Source organism: Arachis stenosperma, chromosome 6, assembly GCF_014773155.1.
Source record: "Arachis stenosperma cultivar V10309 chromosome 6, arast.V10309.gnm1.PFL2, whole genome shotgun sequence".
NCBI lineage: Eukaryota > Viridiplantae > Streptophyta > Magnoliopsida > Fabales > Fabaceae > Arachis > Arachis stenosperma.
In genome coordinates, this window is record NC_080382.1 from 58,227,195 (window position 1) to 58,251,946 (window position 24,752).

A 24,752-nucleotide genomic window follows, 5' to 3' on the forward strand; every position below is an offset into this window, starting at 1 on the left:
CCAAGCTTTTCACTAGGGTTCATCTTCATCCAATTTCTGAATTTTTCAATGACTTTTTGGTGAGATCCATTACAATTCTCACTCCACTTTGTTCATGTCATAAATTTTCCTCTCCAATTTCAAGTAGTAGTTGTAATTGATCAATTCTCATAGATCTAGAATTCAACTTTGTAATTTTGGATTTCATCCATACTTTGAGAATTTGATTTCCATTGTTACTCTTTGAGGCTTGTTGTTAGATCCTTGTGTTGCAATACTTTCAATTCTACTTTTCTTCTCATTTTACTATGATTTTCTTTTTTGCTCATCACATGTTTGATAAAATGTCAACACTAGCTATGGAGTAGAATTTTTACACTTGGCATAGGGTTTGGTCATTGGAAGAAGTTGAATAGTTATGTCAATAGTTGATTTGGAATTAGGGATTGCTAGTTGGCTTGGAGTGCACTAAAGCTAGATTCCCATGAGGTGGAGCTAGGACTTGTGACTCAAGTTGATTGTTGTCATTTGATTTTCCTCTATACTTAGGGGATAACTAAATGAAGCAAGGCCCAATTGTTGTCAACATTGAATGGACTATAAGGATAGAATTTCTAATGCCAACCCTAAGCCAAGTCTATTGATAATTGATTGTTTGTTTCTCATTACTTTGCTAAAACCTCCAAGAAATTCCAACAAGGCTTATTAAATCAATAAGATGCACACTTTGGCAATTCCAAGGGAGAACGACTCGGGAGACTAGTACTCTCGGATATAGATTGTAGATTTGTTTGATGATGGATTTCGCGTCGGTTTAGACTATACTACGATTGATCACTTGATAAATTCTATACCGGCAAAAATCTATTCGTCACTTAGCTAACTTATGATCGCACCAAAGACTCATGAATGCACTTCCATATTATGAACTCCACTCTGGTCTTTTTAAAACACAATTATTCTCTTTTTCATTTGATTCAAAAGGACAAGCATACAAGTAAATAAGGGAAAGATGCAGTGACACTTAATCCAGAAATCATAGATCTAAGCAATAAAAACTTAAAATGCAGAGTTAAACTAGGTTCCAATCAACACATGACTATTAATTAACACTACATTCGGACTTCCAATTTTTAACACGATGAGTAGATGGAATTAAGTAGCAATACAACCTTTGGGAGGTGGTTTGCTACACCAATCCAGTTGCCCTCTTGTTGTCATTGTCATAGTTCTTGATGCCTCACTTTCTTAGTTGAAGGTGCATCATCTCCTCAAAAGCTTCCTGCAAGGTTATTGGAAGTTGCTTGTTTCCCAAGCACTTGAGAAATAGTCAGCTTGCATGTATGCTTATGATTTCTGAACTTATTTTGGTGTGTGAACACCAAACTTAGTTCCTTGCCTACTACAAAACCTTGCATGCATGCGTAGAACCTCGTATCTTGCTGTTAGCAACCAATTAACTAAAGACTAATCTATATCCAAGTGGTTCTCTTGATTGGTCAGAGCTAGCAATGTGATTTGAGAGTGTAGTGTGATTCTGACTAGTATCCTTTGGTGGGACACCAAACTTAGAATCGCACTTTCACTCTTGAATTGTTTTGGTGTGGAACACCAAACTTAGCTCCTTGCAATGCAGGGGAAACAACTTGTGATCTTTATTGAAATGCAGCTGAAAAAGTAGTTACCTAAGGTTGGGTTGCCTCCCAACAAAGCGCTCTTTTATCGTCGCTAGCTCAACGGGTCCTTACTTCACTTGAGATGATATTTTACGCTGGGGTTTTCCCCCATGTTGCCCAGATAATGCTTGAGTCTTTGTCCATTCACTGTAAAAGTCCTCTCTGACCTTTCATCCATGATTTCGATGTGTCCATATGGTGAGACTTTTGTGACAATGAAAGGCCCGAACCACCTCGATTTGAGTTTTCCTGGGAACAGCCTCAATTTGGAATTGTATAGGAGTACTTGCTACCCCTTTTCGAAATCCCTGGGTGCAAGATGCAGGTCATGTCTCCTCTTTGCCTTCTCTTTATATATCTTAGTATTTTCATAGGCTTGTGACCTGAATTCCTCCATCTCTTGCAGCTGCAAGATCCTCTTTGCACCAGCAGCAATGCTGTCAAAGTTTAGTATCTTGATGGCCCAGAGAGCTTTGTGTTCCAATTCTAGTGGTAAATGGCAAGCTTTCTCATAAACCAGTTGATATGGGGACATTCCCAGTGGTGTTTTGAATGCTGTCCTGTATGCTCAGAGAGCATCATCCAGCTTCTTCGCCCAATCCTTTCTTGATGCACCCACAGTCTTTTCCAGAATCCTCTTTAGCTCTTTGTTGGATATCTCCGTTTGTCCACTTGTTTGGGGATGGTAAGGTGTGGCTACCTTGTGTTTCACCCCATATCGTAGGAGAAGAGCCTCTAGTGGTTTGTTACAAAAATGGCTCCCTCCATCACTGATGAGGGCTCTTGGAACTCCGAACCGGCTGAAGATATTCTTCCTGAGGAAGTTCATGACCACTTTGTTGTCATTTGTTGGGGTTGCAATGGCCTCTACCCATTTGGACACATAATCCACTGCTACCAAGATGTACTTGTTTGCATATGAGGTTGGGAATGGTCCCATGAAATCTATTCCCCACACATCAAATACTTTCAGTTCCAAAATGAAATTCTGTGGCATGGCATTTCTTTTAGGCAAGTTCCCAGATCTTTGGCATTCATTGCAGCTCCTTACCAGTTCTTTGGCATCCTTGAAAAGGATGGGCCAAAAGAATCCACTTTGTAACATCTTTGCTGCAGTCCTGTCCCCTCCAAAGTGGCCTCCGTAGCATGAGCCGTGGCAATTCCATAGTACTTCTCGTCCTTCCTCTTCTGAGACACATCTTCTAAGGATTCCATCTGAACACTTCTTGAAGAGATAACGCTCATCCCAGACAAAGTATTTTGCATCATTCATGAGCTTCCTCTTTTGATGTTTATTGATCCCTAGAGGTAGAGCCCCAGTTGCCTTGAAATTGGCAATGTCTGCAAACCATGGGGCTTTGTGCACTGTCATTAACTGCTCATCAGGGAAGAGCTCATTCACACTCATATCATGTGTTCCCCCTTCCTCATGAGGAATCCTGGATAGGTGATCTGCCACCTTGTTCTCCACTCCCTTCTTATCTCTGATTTCAATATCAAACTCCTGCAATAATAAGATCCACCTTATTAGTCTTGGTTTTGATTCTTGCTTGGCAAATAAATATTTAAGTGCTGTGTGATTTGTAAAAACAATTACTTTAGCACCAATGAGGTATGATCTAAACTTGTCAAACGCAAAAACTATGGCTAGCAATTCCTTTTCAGTAGTGGTATAATTTCTTTGAGCATCATTGAGGACCTTGCTAGCATAGTATATTACATGGACTAAGTTATTTTTTCTCTGCCCTAACACTGCCCCTACTGTAAAGTCAGATGCATCACACATCAATTCAAAGGGTAAGTTCCAATCAGGTGGGGAGATGATAGGGGCAGAGGACAATCTTTCTTTCAAATGCTCGAATGCCAACATGCAGGTTTCATCGAAGATGAATGGTGTATCTGATACAAGGAGATTACTCAAGGGCTTAGCTATTTTTGAAAAATCTTTAATAAATCTTCTGTAAAAGCCAGCATGCCCTAAAAAGCTTCTAATTGCCTTGACATCACTGGGTGGAGGAAGCTTTTCAATAAGTTCTACTTTAGCCCTGTCCACTTCGATTCCTTGGTTAGAAATCTTATGGCCAAGAACTATTCCTCCTGTCACCATAAAGTTACATTTCTCCCAGTTCAAGACCAAATTGGTCTCTTGGCATCTTTTCAATACCAAGGCTAGGTGATTCAAGCAACTAGTAAAAGAATCTCCGAATACCGAGAAATCATCCATAAAAACTTCAATGAATTTCTCTATCATATCTGAGAAGATAGAAAGCATGCAGCGTTGGAAAGTCGCAGGTGCATTACATAGCCCAAATGGCATGCGCCTGTAGGCAAACACTCCATATGGACAAGTAAAGGAAGTTTTCTCTTGGTCTCTAGGATCAACCACTATTTGGTTATATCCTGGATAACCATCAAGAAAACAGTAATAAGCATGTCCTACGAGTCTTTCCAACATCTGATCCATGAATGGGAGAGGGAAATGATCCTTTCGTGTAGCTTCATTGAGTTTCCGATAGTCAATGCACATCCGCCATCCTGTGACGGTCCTTGTAGGTATCAGTTTGTTCCTCTCATTGGGAACTACAGTGATTCCTCCCTTCATGGGCACAACATGCACGGGGCTGACCCAAGGGCTGTCTGAGATCGGGTATATTACTCCTCCTTGCCAAAGCTTCATAACCTCTTTCTGTACCACTTCCTTCATGATTGGGTTCAGCCTTCTTTGTGATTGAATGGATGGTTTTGCATCATCTTCTAACAATATTTTATGCATGCATATAGCTAAACTGATTCCCTTCAAGTCAGCAAGGGTCCATCCGATGGCGTCCTTATGCTCCCGCAGCACCTTGAGCAGTTCATCCTCTTGATCTTGGCTGAGGCATGAGCTTATGATCACTGGGTAGTTTTCATTTTCTCCTAGGTATGCATATTTGAGAGTGGATGGCAATGCTTTGAGTTCAACCTTGGGTTCCTCTGACTTTTCAGTCTCTTCCTTTGGTGCATCTTGAACATGACTCTCTACTGTTGCAACATCCTCACTTGATATATACTCCTCCTCCATTGATCTCTCGGGCTCTTCATGCTCTTCTTCTTCAAAACACTCCTGCACTTCTTCCTCAAGTGCGTCTATCCTCATGCATTCCCCCAATTATTCTGGTGGGTAACTCATGGCCTTGAACATATTGAATGTCATCTTTTCATTGTGTAATCTCAAGGTAAGATCACCTTTTTGGACATCAATGATAGCTCCAGTAGTAGCCAAGAACGGCCTTCCCAGAATAATGGAGGACTTGGCTTCCTCCTGCATGTCCAACACTACAAAATCTGCCAGGAATATGAAGTCTCCTACTTTCACCAACAAATCCTCTACTATGCCATGAGGGAACTTGAACGATCGGTCTGCCAGTTGTAAGGCCATTTTTGTTGGTTTAGCCTCCTCGATCTTCATATTCCTCATCATTGCTACTGACATCAAATTGATGCTGGCTCCTAAGTCACAAAGGGCCTTCTCTACTGTGATTTCCCCTATAATACAAGGGATCTGAAAGCTCCCAGGATCCTTCAACTTCTGGGGTAGTTTGTGCTGGATGATAGCACTACATTCTTCGGTTAGTATCACAGTCTCATTGTTCTTCTAGCTTCTCTTCTTAGTCATCAGCTCCTTCAGGAACTTGGCATAGAGTGGCATTTGTTCTATTGCTTCAGCAAAGGGTATGTTGATTTGTAGTTTCTTGAAGATTTCCAAGAATCTCACGAACTGGTTGTCATCTTCCTTTTTCTTCAACTGCTGAGGATATGGAGCTCTTGAGATGTTTAGTTTTGGCATGCCTTTTTCTTTTTGTGGACTTGAAGTAGGAGTTTGAACTTCATCTTGCTCTTCTCCCTTTTCATTTGAACCTTCTTCTTGTGGTTTTTGGGAGAGTTCCTTAAGTTCCTTCCCACTCCTAAGTGTTATAGCTTGACACTCCTCCTCTTTGCTTGAATTGTTATCATTGCAAAGGTTGTGGTTAGAAAGCTGCTTGAATAGATAACCAATTTGTGTCTCCAGTTTCTTGATGGCAGCATTTTGATTCTGCATGTTTGACTGCACTTCCTCTCGAAATACTTTACTGTTTCGGACGTCTTTTCATATTCCTTCAAGTAAGGTTTCAAGCTTAGAGAGTCTATCATCAATTGATGGTAGATTGGGATTAGAGGTGGAAGGATGAGAGGTGTTGTTTTGGTTTTGATATGGGTGTGGAGAAGTGTTGTTGTGGGGGTGTTGATATGTCCTCTGTGTGAATGGTTGATGAGCTGCATTGTTGTTGGAGTTGTAACGTCTCTGGTCTTGGCTTTGATCTTGCTGATTCCCCCACCCAAAGTTTAGGTGGTTCCTCCATCCAGGGTTGTATGTCTTGGAGTATGGATCATGGTTCTGTCTAGGTGAATTCCCAATGTAGTTGGCTTGCTCAAGGTTACCCTCTGCCTCTTCATCCATTCCTTCTTGGGTTGTTGATGAAGTGGTGATGGCTGCCACTTGGTTCCTCTCCATCTTCTTGGTGAGGTCAGCTAGCTGCTTGGTAATGAGCTTATTTTGAGCCAGCAGAGCATCTACATTGTTTAGCTCATTCACTCCTCTAGTGTTCCCTCTTTCGAAAGCATAGAAGTAGTCATTCTCAGCTACAGTCTCAATGACAACTATGGCTTATTCAATGGTCTTCTTCTTGTTCAATGATCCTCCAGAGGAATGGTCTACTGCCTTCTTTGATTCATATGACAATCCTTCATAGAAGATGTGCAACTGCACCCATTCATTGAACATATCTGGTAGACATCTCCTTGTGAGGTCTTTGAACCTTTCCCAAGCTTCATAAAGTGTCTTCCCATCTTGCTGTCTGAACGTCTGCACTTCAGTTCTCAGCCTATTGATCCTTTGAGGGGGGTAAAACCTTGCCAAAAACTTATTCACTACCTCCTCCCAATTTGTCAGGCTTTCTTTTGGAAAGGATTCAAGCCATTTGGATGCCTTGTCCCTGAGTGAAAAAGGGAACAAGAGCAGCCTATAGACATCCTGGTGGACTCCATTGGACTTCACTGTGTCACAAATCCTCAAGAAGGTGGTCAAGTGTTGATTCGGATCTTCTTGAGCACCTCCTCGAAATGAGCAATTATTCTGCACAAGAGTGATGAGCTGAGGTTTTAGCTCAAAATTGTTAGCATGGATTGTTGGCTTTTGGATGCTACTTCCACAGTTGCCTGGGTTTGGATTGATGTAAGAGCCTAACACTCTTCTATCCTCCCCATCATGATTTGCTCTACCTCCTCCCCCATAGTTATGAGCCTCTTCTTCATGTTGGTTTTCCATGTTGCCTTCCATGTTTAGTTCAAAGTGTTCCTCCTCCTCTTCAGCACCGATTGCATGTTTTGCTCTTGCTTCCCTCCTTAATCTAAGAAGGGTCCTCTCTGGTTCAGAATCGAAGGAAGTTGAAGCCCCGCTTCTTCTCCCTGTCATACAACCAACAAGTACAAGCAAGTAACAATATGTGCAGATAGTATTGCTGTCAGAATTACTGTTAGTTATGAGTGATGCAATTTATCAAACAGTTAGTGGGTTAGCAAAATGAATAGTAAATAACAAAGAACACGAAAGAGTAGAGGGGGAAGGGAAGAAGTTAACTAAGACAGAAAGTAAATTACTCAAACAGAAAATTAAATCAAACAAAACAAAAATGCTCAATCTAGTGATCTCCTAATTTAATCATTGTTGATGCACAATCAATCCCCGGCAATGGCGCCATAAACTTGATGCAGGTGGAAACTGTCTCTCAACAAATTTCCTTCGGCAAGTGTACCGAATTTGTCGTCAAGTAAAAACTCACAATAGAGTGAGGTCGAATCCCACAGGGATTGATTGATCAAGCAACTTTAATTAGAAAAATATTCTAGTTGAGCGAATTCAGAATTTGGGTTGAGATTTGCAGAAAATAAAATGGCGGGAATGTAAATAACAGAAAAGTAAATGCTAGAATTAAAGGACTGAAAGTAAATGACTGAAAGTAAATTGCAGAATTGTAAATGGGAATGGGGGATTTGCTCATAAAAGTAAATGGCAGAAATTAAAGAGAATGGTTAAGATCAGAAATGGGGAGTTCATTGGGCTCAGGAGATGTTACAATTCTCCGGATCAAGTTCATTTTCATTTCTTCCTCAATCAATGCACTCATTGATCTCCTTGGAAATCTTAATTGATCGAATTACAATTTCTTGCAATTCAATCTCTCAAATCTTAATCAATAGCCAATTCCTTGGTCAATTGCTCATGAGAAGAGATGAAGTGTGGTCACTGATTATACCACATGCATTTCCCAAATCAGGTGTTGAGAGGATTATAGTCATATATCCATCCAAACCCATTTTGGTCCAGCATGAGAAAGCATTTCTAGCTTGATCTCTTCATTCCTCTTCCAAGGTTCCGAAGAGATCCAAGTTTGAATAGCTTCTTTTCTAAGATAACTACCCAATTGGATGAAGATCAAAAGCTTTCAAGTAAAATCAAGAGAAAAGATAGAAGAAGAATAATGAAAACTAGTATTGATCCATCAATTTACAACAGAGCTCCCTAACCCAATGAAAGGGGTTTAGTTGTTCATAGCTCTAGAAAATGAAAACAAAGATGGAGAATACATCATGGAACTAGAAGAGCAGAGAAAGTAAAAATACAGAGAGTAGTTTTTCCAACTTCCAGAACTCCTCAAATAATTCAAAGCTACTCTTATATATACTACTCTTCTTAGCTTCTAGTTGGCTCTTCATGTCTTGGGCCTTTGCATCTTGAGTTTGAAGCAGTTCTCTTCTTCATCTGGGCTTGGCTTTACTTGCAGAGAGAAAGTATGAAGTGGGTAGAGACTTTAGCTCAGGACGTTAGGGGTGTTAACGTTTAGTGAAAGTATGAGTTCGAGAACGTTAGTGACACTCAACATTGTCACTAACATTCCAATGTACCCCTTTGCCTCACGTTAGAGCCCACGTTAACTAGGTTAACGTGGCTTCTAACGTGGCCTTGCCAACCTTGAAGAACGTTAGTGACACTTAACATTGTCACTAACATTCCAGTGTGCCCCTATGTCTCACGTTAGAGTCCCACGTTAACTAGGTTAACGTGGCTTCTAATGTGGCCTTGCCAACCTTCGAGAACGTTAGTGACATTCCAGTGTGCCCCTATGTCTCACGTTAGAGTCCCACGTTAACGAAGTTAACGTGGCTTCTAACGTGGCCATTCTTAGCCATCCCCAACGTTAGTGACAATGTTGAGTGTCACTAACGTTGGCTCATTTTTCACTCATCAACGTTAGCTTCCACGTTAACTAAGTTATCGTGGAAGTTAACGTGGCTTCTTGGGGTTTTGTGGTTGCTTCCAACGTTAGTGATAATGTTGGGTGTCACTAACGTTGTCGACCACCCTTGCCTCTTACGTTAGCTCCCACGTTAACTAAGTTAACGTGGAAGTTAACGTGGTACATTGCACCTTAGGCCAACGTTAGTGACAATGTTGAGTGTCACTAACGTTGGCTTCCTTCCCCCTTTTAACGTTAGAGGCCACGTTAACTAAGATAACGTGGACTTTAACGTGGCCACTTATGATCATTGGCCAATGTTAGTGATAATGTTAAGTGTCACTAACGTTGGCTCAAAGTCCCTTTCTATACGTTAGAGTTCACGTTAACTTAGTTAACGTGACTCTTAACGTGGGCAATGATGGCTTCGAGAGCATTATTGGAAATCACTTTTCTCATTAACTTTGCAAGTTACCTCCCATTCCACGTTAGTGGTAACATTAATTAGATTAACGTGACTGCTAAGTGGTTCTTCCTTGCTTCCTTTGGTCCTGAAATCAAGCAATAGAGTGCATCAAAGTTCTAGTCCAAGTCATGGGTAATGCAACATACAATTTGTTACTAAACTCATGCAAAATCCTCATGAAATCATGTAAAATGCACAATGTATGCTTGAATCAAGGTATAAGTGAATATCCACCCAAAACTAGCTTATTTCCTAAGGAAATGCATGAAACTACGTTAAAAACAGTAAAGAAAAGGTCAGTGAAACTGGCCAAGATGCCCTGGCATCAGCGTTTAACTCCAAGAAAAGTCTATACACATGAAAGCTTCAATGCTCAGCCCAAGCACACACCAAGTGGGCCCGAAAGTGGATTTTTATGTCATTTACTCATTTCTGTAAACCCTAGGCTACTAGTTCTCTACAAATAGGACCTTGTGCTATTGTATTTTCATCTTTTGATCATTTTAGATCTGAGGATCATCTTTAGATCTTTGAATCTTTTGATCACTTTAGATCTTAGGATCATCTTTGGACGTCTAGTTCTTAGATCATTGGGAGGCTGGCCATTCGGCCATGCCTAGACCTTGTTCTTATGTATTTTCAACGGTGGAGTTTCTACACACCATAGATTAAGGTGTGGAGCTCTGCTGTACCTCAAGTATTAATGCAATTACTATTGTTCTTCTATTCAATTCAGCTTATTCTTGTTCTAAGATACTCATTCGCACCCAATAACATGATGAATGTGATGATTATGTGACGCTCATCATCATTCTCACCTATGAACGCGTGCCTGACAACCACCCCCGTTCTACAAGCAAACAAGGCTTGAATGTTTATCTCTTGGATTCCTTAATCAGAATCTTCGTGGTATAAGCTAGAATTTATGGCGGCATTCAAGAGAATCCGGAAGGTCTAAACCTTGTCTGTGGTATTCTGAGTAGGATTTAATGATTGAATGACTGTGACGAGCTTCAAACTCCTGAAGGCTGGGCATTAGTGACAGACGCAAAAGAATCACTGGATTCTATTCCAACCTGATTGAGAACCGACAGATGATTAGCCGTGCTGTGACAGAGCACGTTGAACATTTTCACTGAGAGGACGGGACTGTAGCCATTGACAATGGTGATGCCCAACATACAGCTTGCCATGGAAAGGAGTAAGAAGGATTGGATGAAGACAGTAGGAAAGCAGAGAGACAGAAAGGACAAAGCATCTCCATACGCTTATCTGAAATTCTCACCAATGAATTAAATAAGTATCTCTATCTTTATTTTATGCTTTATTTATAAATCATCCATAACCATTTTAATCTGCCTGACTGAGATTTACAAGATGACCATAGCTTGCTTCATACCAACAATCTCTGTGAGATCGATCCTTACTCGCGTAAGGTTTATTACTTGGACGACCCAGTGCACTTGCTGGTTAGTTGTGCGAAGTTGTGATAAAGAGTAGAGATTGCAATTGAGCATACCATGTTGATGGCGCCATTGATGATCACAATTTCGTGCACCAAGTTTTTGGCGCCGTTGCCGGGGATTGTTTGAGTTTGGACAACTGACGGTTCATCTTGCTGCTTAGCTTAGGTATTTTTTCAGAGTTCTTAAGAATGAATTCTAGTGTTTCAAGGTGATGTTCTTATCATCACCAAAGCTGATTGATTCTCATCAATTTAGCTCTTGAATGTAATGTCCTGCTGAAGCTTGGCTAGCCATGTCTAATTTCTTTAGACTGAAGCTTTAGACTAACATTGCATGATTCCTGGAATTCTCATTAAGAATTTTGATATCCTTATTTTCATTTAATTTTCGAAAAAAATCCAAAAAAATTACAAAATCATAAAAACCAAAAATATTTTATGTTTCTTGTTGAGTCTAGTGTCTTATTTTAAGTTTGGTGTCAATTGCATGTTTTTTTTCTTCTTGCATTTTTCAAATTCATTCATGTGTCTTCATTGATCTTCAAGTTGTTCTTGATGATTTCCTTGCTCTGATCTTTAAATTCTCTTGTCTTGAGTGTTTTGTTGTGTCTCATATGCATTCTCAATTTGTTAGTGTCAGTAGTATACAAACTTCTAAGTTTGTGTCTTGCATGCATTGTTTATTTGATCTTAGTTGCATTTTGATTATTCCTCATCATTAAAAATTCAAAAAAAAAATTTAATTTGTGTCTTTTCAAGTCAATAATACAGAGAATTGAAGATTCAGAACATACAGCAGAGGAATTACACAGAAAAAGCTGGGCGTTCAAAACGCCCAGTGAGGAAGGACAACTGGCGTTTAAACGCCAGCTAGGATGCATGGCTGGGCGTTTAATGCCCAAAAGGGCAGTTTTTTAGGCGTTAAACGCCAGAATGGATACCATTCTGGGCGTTTAACGCCAGGATGGCACAAGAGGGAAGATTTTGTTTTCAATTCAAATTTTTTTTTCAAGTTTTCAAAATTTTTCAAAATCAAATCTTTTTCAAATCATATCTTTTCAATCAAATATTTTTCAAAATCAATTTCTCTCTTTTTCAAAGATACTTGCTAACAATTAATGATTTGATTCAACATTTCAAGTATGTTGCCTTTTCAGTTGAGAAAGGTTTAATGCTTGAATCATATCTTTTCTTGTTAGCCAAGTCATTAATTTTTAAAATCAAATCTTTTTAAATTGTTTTTCAAATCATATCTTCTCAATCATATCTTTTCAAAACCATAATTTTTCAATCATATCTTCTTAATCACATCTTTTTCAAAATAGTTTTTGTTCATACCCTGACTGAGGTCCTCCAACCCGGCAAATCCATAAGAGGTCCGACCTTGTCCTAAAACTCACACCTAAAGGTCGGACCTCGGACAATAAACAAGGAAGGTCCATCAAAAAGGAACGAAGCCCAAAACCTAAAGGCCGAAAAGGCCTAGGAAAGGCGGTTCCACTAAGATAGAGATAAAACTCCCAAAGATAAGATAAGATAAGAATATCTTATCCAGGGGAGATCACCGCCAACTACTATAAATACACTGGAGCACCCAGGTATGGCATTCATTCCAAGTCTACACATATCTGCTTGGACCCATGCTAACTTAAGCATCGGAGTGTCATTGCAGGTACCACCACCAACCATTCTGCATATCAAGCTCGGGTCACTGAACCCCCCACCTCGGGCCTCTCCAGACGACCGAGCTACACGTTTCAGGCAAACCCTCGGAACATTGGCGCCGTTGCCGGGGAACCTGGAAGTCACCTCTCTACCATGGCGGACGACCCTCTCAACAATGACCACGCTGCATCTGAACAAGAGGACGAAATTGACACCGGAGAACGACCGGACAGACCTCTATCACCACGCACTCCAGGGGGAAACAAACAGAATCGCCCAAAAACATCACTCCCAAACAAAGATCCACAAATTTCCGAAAAAGAGAAGAGCTCGGAAATTCTAGAAGCAGTCCGAGCACAACAAAACCGACTAAAACAACTCGAGGAGGACATAAAAAAGCAGAAAGAAACGGAACAAGATCTGAAAAGGGAAGCTCGAAAGCGCAGAGAATTAGAAGAAAAACTGCGGAAAATAGAGGCCAACCTGAAGGAACGGACAGAACGCGGCACCACCACCGAGGGCAACCACGATCCCTTCACGCAAGAGATCATGAAGGAGAAGGTACCGCGAAACTTTAAACCACCCGATATGGACCTCTACGACGGCACCACCGATCCAAGTCATCACCTCAGCAACTTCAGAAGCAGAATGTACCTAGTCGACGCCTCCGACGCGATTCGGTGCAAAGCCTTCCCCACCACTCTCACCAAGTCAGCCATGAAGTGGTTCGACAACCTGCCACCAAGATCAATCACTAGCTTCGAAGACTTAACCAAAAAATTCCTAACAAGATTCTCTATTCAAAAGGACAAGACAAAACATGCCCCCAGTCTACTCGGGATCAAACAAGGTAACCAAGAAACTCTCCGAGAATACATGGAGCGATTCAACAAAGCCTGCCTGGACATACAACACTTGCCCACTGAAGCAGCCATCATGGGACTAGCAAACGGCCTAAAAGAGGGACCGTTTAGCCAATCCCTATCCAAACGATACCCGACCTCCCTATACGAGGTGCAGGAGCGGGCAGAAAAATATATCAACATGGAGGAAACCTCCCAGCTAAGAGACTTTTCTAGGAAGGAATCAACCTACCCACTCCGAGATCGAGATCGGGAACAGAAGAAGAAAGAAGAACCCAACTCGGACAAGCCACGGAAGTACCACAACTACACCCCCCTCCGAGTCTCGCTGGTAGACGTCTACCGAGAAGTATGCCACACCGAAAAGATCCCGCCGCCCCGACCGCTAAAACACAAGAAAGCGGGGAGAGATCGGTCCGAATACTGTGAATATCACAAGCTCTACGGTCATTCTACTAACGACTGCTACGACCTAAAAAATGTTATAGAAAAGCTAGCCAGAGAAGGAAAACTCGACAGATACATAGCAGAGAAAGGAGAAGAGACCAGGAAGAGAAGGCGGGGAGACAACGAAGATCGGGCCGAACAAACCCCGCGAACCCCTGAAAGACATGTTCACATGATAAATGGAGGTTTTGCAGGCGGAGGAACATCCAAATCCTCGCGAAAAAGACACCTCAAAGAAATCTATCACGTCCGAGAAGACAGTCCCCTGCCCGAATTACCCACTATCTCATTTACCCGAGAAGATGCTCAAGGGATAACTCCCGGACACGACGATCCAATGGTAATCACCATTATCCTAGCAAACGCCAACTTACATCGAACCCTGATTGACCAGGGAAGCTCAGCAGATATCCTGTTCAAAACGGCCTTCGACAAGCTCGGACTTGAAGAAAAAGAACTAAAGGCCTATCCCACCGACCTATTTGGACTAGGGGATACTCCGATCCATCCCTTAGGATACATCTCGCTACACACTACCTTTGGAAGAGGCGAGCAATCTAAAACATTAAGCGTCGACTACATTATAGTCGACGTCACTTCAGCATACAATGCCCTCATTGGGCGACCAACCCTAAACAGACTGGCAGCTATAGTCTCGACCCCACACCTCTGTATGAAGTTCCCTACCGCAAAAGGAATCGCTACCCTAAAAGGCGACCAAAAACTAGCGCGGCGATGCTACAACGAAAGCCTGAGCCTAAAAGGGAAGGAGGTCAACACGATAGAACTCGGACGAGTTCAATCCCGAGAAGATCTTCGGCCACAACCAGAGGGAGAGACCGAAAAAGTCCAGATTGGGAACACACCTGAAAAAATAACAAACGTAGGAGCAAACCTCGAAACGGGCCTAAAAGAGGAACTCATAACCCTCTTAAGGGAGAATTCCGACCTCTTCGCCTGGAAAGCCTCCGACATGCCAAGCATAAGCCCCGACCTAATGTGCCATAAGCTATCAGTTTACCCGGGATCCCGACCCGTCCAACAAAGACGCCGGAAGCTCGGACCCGAGCGCATGCAAGCAATAGAAGAACAAGTACAAGCACTGCTAGATGCAGGGTTCATTAGGGAAGTAAAATACCCCCTATGGCTCGCAAACGTGGTCCTGGTAAAAAAGCCCAACGGAAAATGGAGGATGTGCGTCGATTACACGGATCTCAACAAAGCCTGCCCCAAAGACCCATATCCACTACCAAACATCGACGCCTTGGTAGATGCAGCCTCAGGCTATAGATATCTCTCCTTTATGGACGCATACTCGGGATACAATCAAATCCCGATGTACGGACCCGACCAAGAAAAGACCTCGTTCATAACCCCAAGGGCAAACTACTGCTACGTAGTAATGCCCTTCGGGCTGAAGAACGCAGGGGCAACCTACCAGAGGCTAATGAACAAAGTGTTCTCAGAGCACATCGGACTACAGCTGGAGGTGTACGTCGACGACATGCTGGTAAAGACACAAGAAGACAGAAACTTGCTGACCGACCTCACCAGTATCTTCGGCACCCTCAGAAAACACAACATGAGACTTAACCCGACAAAGTGCGCCTTCGCCGCAGAAGCCGGAAAGTTCTTAGGCTTCATGCTGACTCAAAGGGGCATCGAAGCAAACCCGGACAAATGCCAAACGATACTCAATATGAAGAGCCCGACGTGTGTCAAAGAAGTACAACAACTGAATGGAAGGCTAGCCGCCCTATCAAGATTCTTGGCAGGATCAGCAATAAAGTCACTACCTCTCTACGCACTCCTAAGGAAAGGGAAACCCTTCTCATGGACCCCGGAGTGCGAAAAAGCCTTTCAAGAATTCAAGGAATTCCTCGGGCAGCCACCAATCCTAACCCGACCTTTCATGAACATCTCTTTCCAATTCACTCTTTCTTCCTAATAATTCATTTCTTGCTTGGGGACAAGCAAGCTTTAAGTTTGGTGTTGTGATGACAAGTCATCTTAGCCTAGTTTCACTAGTCTTTTTCTTTTGTTTTCACTTGAATTATGCACTTTCTTGAGGCTTAAGCAAGCCAATTTAGGTAGATTTTCATGCTTCCTTTGATTGAATCAACCATATGTGAATTAATGCTTTTTCATGAGATTTGATGACATAATTGATGCATATTAAGATAGAATGATCATCTCATGATTTCAAGCAAAGCTTTGATGTGTTTGGTTGATTTATGATAGGTGAAGAAAGCTTGGAAAAGGATTGAAGTGAGAAGGAATGACTAGAAGCTAAGAGAAGACAATGAATCAAGTGAAATTGAACCAGGAACAAATGAAGTTGGAGTTGAAGTTAGCCCCCAAACGTTGGCACAAACTTTTGGACTTGAAGTTAGCCTCAACGTTAGCCCCCTAACTTGGAGGCTAACGTTGGAAGCTAAAAATTTCTCCCAGGGTGTGCCACGTTTGCGCCAACGTTAGCCCCCTAACTTGGAGGCTAACGTTGGCATGAGAAATTGCTCCCAGGAGTGTGCCACGTTTGCGCCAACGTTAGCCCCCTAACTTGGAGGCTAACGTTGGCATGAGATCTCTCCCCCAGGGTGCTTCACGTTAGCGCCAACGTTAGCCCCCTAACTTGGAGGCTAACGTTGGCATGAGTAATTCCCTCCAGGGTGGCCAACGTTTGCGCCAACGTTAGCCCCCTAACTTGGAGGCTAACGTTGGCGCCACTCCAACTCAAAGCAAGGCCAACGTTAGGGTCAAAGTTAGCCCCCTAACGTTGGCCCCAACGTGAAGTGCAGCAAATTGGTTTTGCTGCTAGAAAAAGTTAGCTTTGAAGTTAGCCCCCTAACTTTGAGGCTAACTTTGAATCTAAATTTGCAAAACTCAATTCCGGTTCAATTGGTTCACTTGAGTTCTTCTCCAAACTTCAAGAGCAATCAACCAAGGCCTCTTTCAACCCAAATCCACCAAGAGCAAAAGCCCAAATTCAAGGCTTGAAGATCAATTGAAGAAAGTGTATAAATAGGCTTAGATTCAATTTATTCGGAGGGCTTCTTTTTAGAAAGTTTTAGATAGCTTTCTTTTCTGTTTTGGGAGCTTGAGTGCTTTTGAATTTCTTAGTTTAATTGCTTTCAATTTCAATTATACTTGTCTTGGATCTTGGGTTGGAGAATTGAAGGAATTCTGTTTCAATCTCACCTTGGATCTCTCTTTTGATTTTCACTGTTATTGAATTTCCTATTTCAATTTTCTGCTACTTGCTTTCTCATTTAATTCTCTTGCAATTTACAATTCCTGTGATATTGTTCTTGTTGGATCTAGGAAGGCATTGAGATCTAGACTCAGTTTTCTAGTCTCTGAGACCTGAGATCCAATTTCCCATTTCAATTCTCTGCTTCTTGCTTTAATTGTTCATTTAATTTCCTGTTTCGAATCTGTTTCACCCATTCCCCAGTTACTCTTCTGTTTAATGCAATTTAAATTCTCTTTGTTTAATTTTTGCAAATCCAAGTCCCAATCCCCTTTACATTTCAAGTCATTTACAATTCTTGCCATTTAAGATTTTTGCAATTTACATTACTTGCTCTTTAAGTTTCTGCCATTTAATTTCTTGCTTCTTAAGATTCATCACTTTAATTTCTGTTTCCTTTAATTTCATGCCAATTCCCCATTCCCTTTACTTTCAAAGCAATTTAAATTCTGCAAATCATCAATCAATCAACCAAATCTTGATTCGCTTGACTAATTCAACCACTAAACTAAAATTGCTCAATCCTTCAATCCCTGTGGGATCGACCTCACACCCGTGAGTTTTTATTACTTGATGCGACCCGGTGCACTTGCCGGTTAGATTGGTGTTGTTTTTGGGAGAGATTCATTCCTCAACCAAAAATTTCCCATCAAGTTTTTGGCGCCGTTGCCGGGGATTGATTAGATTGACAATGATTAAGTGAGGTGGTTGTTTAGATCAAGCACTTTTTCTTAATTTTTGATTAACCCACTAACTGTTTGACTTTTTGCTTAAACTAACTAAACCTTCAATTTAGCAGTAGATTGAAGTATCATTGGTGTGTACATTTCTTATGATATGCTTGTATGTCAGGTACACGAAGAACCATACTAAACCTTCATGAACAAGATGAGAGGACCCTCAGGAGGTTAAGGAGAGCTGAAAGAGGGAAAAATATTGTTGGAGAAGAGGAATCAGAAGAAGAATTTCATGAGATGGAGGAACATTCAACTAATCCACCAGGAGGAGTAGAGAACAACAATGGCAATCCACCTCAGAGGAGAGTTTTGGCTTCCTATACCTTTGCCAATCCTAGACATTGTGGAAGCAGCATCTTGGCTCCAAATGTCAATGCAAACAATTTTGAACTTAAGCCACAACTCATCACTTTGGTTCAGAATAATTGCTCTTTTAGTGGAGGATCACTTGAAGACCCACATCAACACTTATCCACCTTCCTGAGGATATGCAACACTGTCAAAACTAATGGAGTACCTCCTGACAGCTACAAATTGATGCTATTCCCATTTTCTCTCAGGGATAAGGCTACCCAATGGTTGGAATCATTTCCAAGAGACAGCATCAACAATTGGGATGATTTGGTAACCAAGTTCCTTGCCAAGTTTTATCCACCACAGAGGGTAATAAGGTTGAAGGCCGAGGTACAAACATTCACACAAATGGAGAATGAACCCATCTATGAGGCATGGGAGAGATACAAAGCTCTAGTCAGAAAATGCCCTTCTAACATGTTCAATGAATGGGAGAAGCTGCAAAACTTCTATGAAGGCTTAACACTGAAGTCTCAAGAATCCTTGGATCACTCAGCTGGAGGTTCCTTGCAACTCATGAAAACTGCAGAGGAGGCTCAAGAACTTATTGATATGGTGGCCAACAACCAATACTTCTTTGCTCATCAAAGAAGTCGCCAACCATCACAGAGAAGAGGAGTAATGGAGCTAGAAGGAGTAGATTCAATCCTGGCTCAAAACAAATTAATGCAGCAGCAAATTCAACAACAATTTGAGCAAATGACCAAGAGGATTGACAACCTTCAAGTTGCAGCAGTCAACACTAGCCAACCATCAGTCACATGGGGACAAAATGAAGAAGTCCAAGAAGAGCCACAGCAAGAACAAGTTCAGTACATGCACTCTAATCCAAATGAAGTCTATGGTGATACATACAACTCCTCATGGAAGAATCACCCAATCTCAGATGGGGAGACACTCAAAACCACCAACAACCATGGCAGAGAAACACAAACCAAAACAACCCAAGACACAATCAAAATTTCAACCAGCAGCAAACAAACCAAAATACCTATAGAAAACCTCAAAACAATTACCCCACTCACAACCAATACCAATCCACTAATCAAAATTCCTATCATCCACCGACCACAGCTCATAACCCACCACAAGCACCACCTGAACCCCAAAGAATCACCAACTTGGAAACCATGATAGAAAAAATGATGAAACTCCAAGAAATGACCAACAAAAACCATGAGGCCTCCATAAAGAACCTAGAAAGGCAGATCGGGCAAATCTCTAAGCAAATGTCTGTTGAGAGACCTTCAAGCTCACTGCCCAGTGACACAATCCCAAATCCCAAGGAGGAATGCAAGGCAATCCAATTGAGAAGTGGGAGAATATTGATGAGCAACAATGACACTGCAAAGAAACAAAAAGAGAGCATCAAAGAACCAACAGAGGATGAGGAGCAAACAAAAGCAGATCAAGCTAAGGAGCAAGTTGTGGTGCCAACCAAAAGCACTGAGAGACTCAAAGAACAGGAGAACCAGCCACATAGCTCAAAGGAAAATACTCAAGGACAGCAGCAGATCAACAAGAGCATCACACCTCCATTGCCATATCCTCAGAGATTCAACAAAGAAGTTAAGGACCAACATTTCCACAAATTCCTTGAAACCTTCAAGAGGCTGGAAATCAATATCCCTCTAGCTGAAGCACTTGAGCAAATGCCTTTATATGCCAAGTTTTTGAAGGACCTTATCAATAAGAAGAGAAGTTGGCTTGAGAAGGAAACCATATTACTGACAGAGGAATGCAGTGCTGTAATTCAGCGGGGTATTCCCCCAAAACTCAAAGATCCGGGGGGTTTTGTAGTGTCATGCACCATTGGAAAAACAATTCTCAACAAAGCTCTCTGTGACCTTGGTGCTAGCATCAATTTAATGCCTCTCTCAATGATGAGAAAACTTGATATAGAAGAGCTTAAACCCACCAGGATGTCATTAGTTATGGCTGACAGGTCCATTAAGACACCCAATGGAATTGTGGAAAATCTGTTGGTGAAGATTGGGGAATTTATTTTCCCAGCAGATTTTGTGATTTTGGATACTGAAGAGGAAGGAAGTGACTCAATCATTTTGGGGAGGCCATTCTTACACACAGCAAGAGCCATCATCGATGTAGAAAAGGAGAAATGGTCTTCAGGGTTCATAATGAACAAATGATCATAAATGTTTTCAAGTCAATGCAAAATAGCCCTGAGCAAGAGGATTATGTAAAAGTAGATATGATAGAGAGTTTGGTGGAAGAAATGCTGGAAGAAAGTTCTCAAGAGCAAGAAGGGGATCAAAATACAATAGAAGAACAAGTGGCTGAGGCTTTCATAAACAAAGAAGTGGAACCAAGCAAGAAAGAAGAGGTGCAAAAGCAAGAGCTGAAGCCATTACCTTCTCATCTCAAATATGCATTTCTTGGCACTTCAGAGAGCCTCCCGGTAATCATCAATTCGGCTTTGACAAAGAAAGAAGAAGGAGAGCTTCTTGATGTTCTCAGAGCTCACAAGGATGCCTTGGGATGGACTATTGATGACCTGAAAGGCATCAGCCCCACAGTATGCATGCATAAGATTCTTTTGGAAGACAATTCCAAAGCAGTAATCCAACCTCAAAGAAGACTCAATCCTGCAATGAAGGAAGTTGTCCAGAAGGAAGTAATGAAACTATGGAATGCAGGAATCATATATCCCATCTCTGATAGCCCATGGATAAGCCCAGTTCAAGTGGTACCAAAGAAAGGTGGGATGACAGTCATCATTAATGAGAAGAGTGAACTCATTCCCACCAGAACTGTGACAGGGTGGAGAATGTGTATTGACTATAGGAGGTTGAATGATGCCACACGCAAAGATCACTTCCCACTTCCCTTCATTGATCAAATGCTTGAAAGGTTGGCCGGCCATGCTTATTATTGCTTCCTTGATGGCTATTCTGGGTATAATCAGATAGTGGTGGATCCAAAAGACCAAGAGAAGACTTCATTCACATGCCCTGTTGGAGTCTTTGCTTATAGAAGAATGCCATTCGGATTATGCAATGCTCCAGCCACTTTTCAAAGGTGTATGCTTTCCATTTTCTCAGATATGGTTGAAAAATTTTTAGAGGTTTTCATGGATGACTTCTCTGTCTTTGGTGATAGTTTCAATACTTGCTTAAACCATCTAACTCTTGTCTTGAAACGATGCCAAGAAACTAATTTGGTTTTAAACTGGGAGAAGTGCCATTTCATGGTACCTGAGGGGATTGTTCTTGGTCATAAAGTTTCAAGAAAAGGGATAGAGGTTGATAAGGCAAAGGTTGAGATAATAGAAAAACTCCCTCCACCAATTAATGTGAAATCTGTTAGAAGTTTCTTGGGGCATGCAGGATTTTATAGAAGGTTTATCAAAGATTTTTCTAAAATAGCCAAACCTTTGAGCAACCTTTTGATGATTGATCAACCTTTTGTTTTTGATAAAGAGTGCCAGCATGCTTTTGAAACTTTAAAACAGAAACTCACAACAGCACCAATCATCACACCTCCGGATTGGAATTTGCCATTTGAACTCATGTGTGATGCAAGTGAGATTGCCATTGGTGCTGTACTTGGACAGAAGAAGGGAAACTTGCATCATGTCATATATTATGCAAGTAAAGTATTGAATAAAGCTCAAAAAAATTACACTACAACAGAGAAGGAATTGTTGGCTGTAGTCTATGCATTTGATAAGTTTAGATCATACTTGATAGGATCTAAAATTGTGGTTTATACTGATCATGCTGCTCTCAAGTATTTGATGTCAAAACAGGATGCCAAACCAAGACTCATCAGATGGATCCTACTCTTACAAGAATTTGACATTGAGGTAAGGGACAGGAAAGGCACCGAAAATCTAGTTGCCGACCATTTGTCAAGGCTGCCACCAGAAACAATCCAAAAGGCTTCATTACCTGTGAATGAAAGCTTCCCAGATGAACATCTTATGCTGATCCAACAAACACCATGGTTTGCCGATATAGCTAACTACAAAGTGGGAAGGAAGATACCTCAAGAATTCACTAAGCAACAAGTGAAGAAGCTGATCAATGAAGCAAGGAAATTCTTGTGGGATGAACCTTATTTGTTCAAAAGATGTTCTGATGGAATAATTAGAAGATGTGTCCCTGAGGGTGAAATGCAAGACATATTATGGCATTGCCATGGCTCTACATACGGCGGACACTTTGGTCCGGAAAGAACAGCAGCAAAGATACTACAAAGTGGGTTCTATTGGCCAACCATCTTCAAAGATGCCAGGGAGTTTGTCCACCAATGTAATGAATACCAAAGAGCAGGAGGATTAACAAAAAGGAATGAGATGCCACAGAACTTCATTCTGGAGGTAGAATTGTTTGATCTATGGGGCATTGATTTCATGGGACCCTTTCCCCCTTCTTATTCATTCAAATATATCTTGGTAGCAGTGGAATATGTTTCAAAATGGGTGGAAGCCATAGCCACAACTACCTGTGATGCACAAATCGTTCTTCAATTCCTAAAGAAGCACATCTTTACTAGATTTGGAGTACCTAAGGGTCTCATCAGTGATGGTGGTGGTCATTTTTGCAATAGACAAATGGAGAAACTTCTCCACAAATATGAAGTTATTCATAAGGTAGCCACACCATATCATCCTCAAACTAATGGACAGGCAGAATTAGCAAACAGGGAACTGAAGAAAATCCTAGAAAAGACAGTTGGTAGCACAAGAAAGGATTGGGCTAGGAAGTTGGAGGATGCACTTTGGGCATACCGAACAGCCTTCAAAACTCCCATTGGGAAATCCCCATTCCAATTGCTATATGGCAAATCTTGTCATCTCCCTGTAGAGCTTGAGCACAAAGCCTTTTGGGCCACCAAACTTCTAAATCTGGATTCTGTAGCAGCAGGAGAAAAAAGATTGTTGCAGCTGAATGAGCTGGATGAGTTTAGGCTAGAAGCCTATGAAAATGCCAAGATATACAAAGAAAAAGCTAAAAGATGGCATGACAGGAAAATTTTGAAGAAAGAGTTCAAACCTGGACAACAAGTTCTCTTGTATAACTCACGGCTCAAGATATTCCCTGGCAAGCTTAAGTCTAAATGGACAGGCCCATACTTGGTGACTAAGGTCTTTCCTTATGGGAGTATTGAATTGCTAGATGAAGCAACAAAGAATCGGTTTACAGCAAATGGACATAGAGCAAAGCTATACCTAGGAGGGCAATGGAACAAAGAAGCAGAGGTTCAGAGCCTAAATCCTCCTTGAAGCAAGAACAGAAGATGTCAAGCTAATGACAATAAAAGAGCGCTTGTTGGGAGGCAACCCAACCTGAGGTAGTTTTCTTTCCTAACTATTTCAATAAAAAAGGTTGAGTAGTTTTATATGTAGTGCAAGGAGCTAAGTTTGGTGTTGCACACCAAAACAATTTAAGTGAGAATGAAAGATTTTAAGTTTGGTGTCCCACCAAAATCTCATTTAAAAGCACATTCTAACTCCCTGCATAAAGATTTGCTAGCTCCGAGCAATCAGATAAACTATTCAGCCATTGTTTGTTTTCTAGTCTTTAGTTTTACCACTTTTTGGCAAAGACAAAAAAGGATTCCACATATGGTTAATCTGATGCATGGGAAATAGTGGCAAGGGACTAAGTTTGGTGTTCGCACACCAAAGTAAGTTCAAGAGGCCATAACCAATCTTTGCATACTAACCAGCTACCTAAAGGCTTGAGAAGCAAGCAACTTTTGATGAGTATGCAGGAAATTAGCCACCATTTGAAGACATTGTGCATTATGACTAAAAAGGGGCACAACAGAAGGAAGAACAAACAAGCTGCAAACTAACAGGTTGTATTTACACTTGCTTCTTGCTATTGAGAAATGTTTTAATTTAGGAGTTCTAGTATGTCTTGCTAATGTGTTCTTTTAATACAAGAGGAATTGGTCTCTACAATAAGTAAGCTAGTCTAAGTGTATGCTTGTGTGTTTACTTTCACTTAACTAAGAGCATGTTCTGTTCCCCTGCATCTTTAATTCAATAAAAGAAATGTTTGATTGTGAAATGAGATAATTCTCTGTTAGAAAGAAGTAAAATAATAGTAAGTGGTGGTATGTGTGTGATTGTATAAAAACTCACTTTTAGTGAATAAAGGGCTAGGATGTCTTTTTCTAAGTATAGAGTAACTTACTGTCTATGAATCTCAATAAAGAAAATCCTTGGTTCAAAAGAAAAACAAAAAGAAAGAAAGAAAAGAAACAGCCAAAAGATGGCAGAACCAAAGAAAACAAAAAAGGAACAAAGCTGGACACCAATAGCTTGAACCTTAAAAATATATGCCTGTGGTGTCTATGTATTAGGATCTGCTTGGACTACTAAGCTCTTTGGAGTGCTTCAACACTCGGTGACTTGGATTAACTAATCCGGGATCATCAGCTGAAAATCCACTATCAAGAGCAACCTAACTACAAGGCATTTAGTAACCAAAAAGGTGCTGGGCATCAATGTTTAAGAGGAAAGGTGAGCCAAGTGTCCATGGTGAATAATGTGTCAAGTATACA

At 41.2% G+C, this 24,752-nt stretch overlaps 2 protein-coding genes across 2 annotated transcripts; one reads left to right on the plus strand and one right to left on the minus strand.

Moving 5' to 3' along the window:
- Window positions 1-4,803: 4,803 nt before the first annotated feature.
- LOC130934084 (uncharacterized) lies at window positions 4,804-5,733 on the minus strand. Its single transcript, XM_057863673.1, has 2 exons — window positions 5,410-5,733; window positions 4,804-5,238 (listed from the first exon to the last, which is right to left on the minus strand). The coding sequence occupies exons 1-2, from the start codon at window positions 5,731-5,733 to the stop codon at window positions 4,804-4,806; spliced, it is 759 nt and encodes a 252-aa protein (XP_057719656.1).
- Window positions 5,734-19,867: 14,134 nt separating this feature from the next.
- On the plus strand, window positions 19,868-20,365 carry LOC130934085 (uncharacterized). Its single transcript, XM_057863675.1, has one exon. It carries the CDS (start codon window positions 19,868-19,870, stop codon window positions 20,363-20,365), a length of 498 nt encoding a protein of 165 aa, XP_057719658.1.
- Window positions 20,366-24,752: the final 4,387 nt, after the last annotated feature.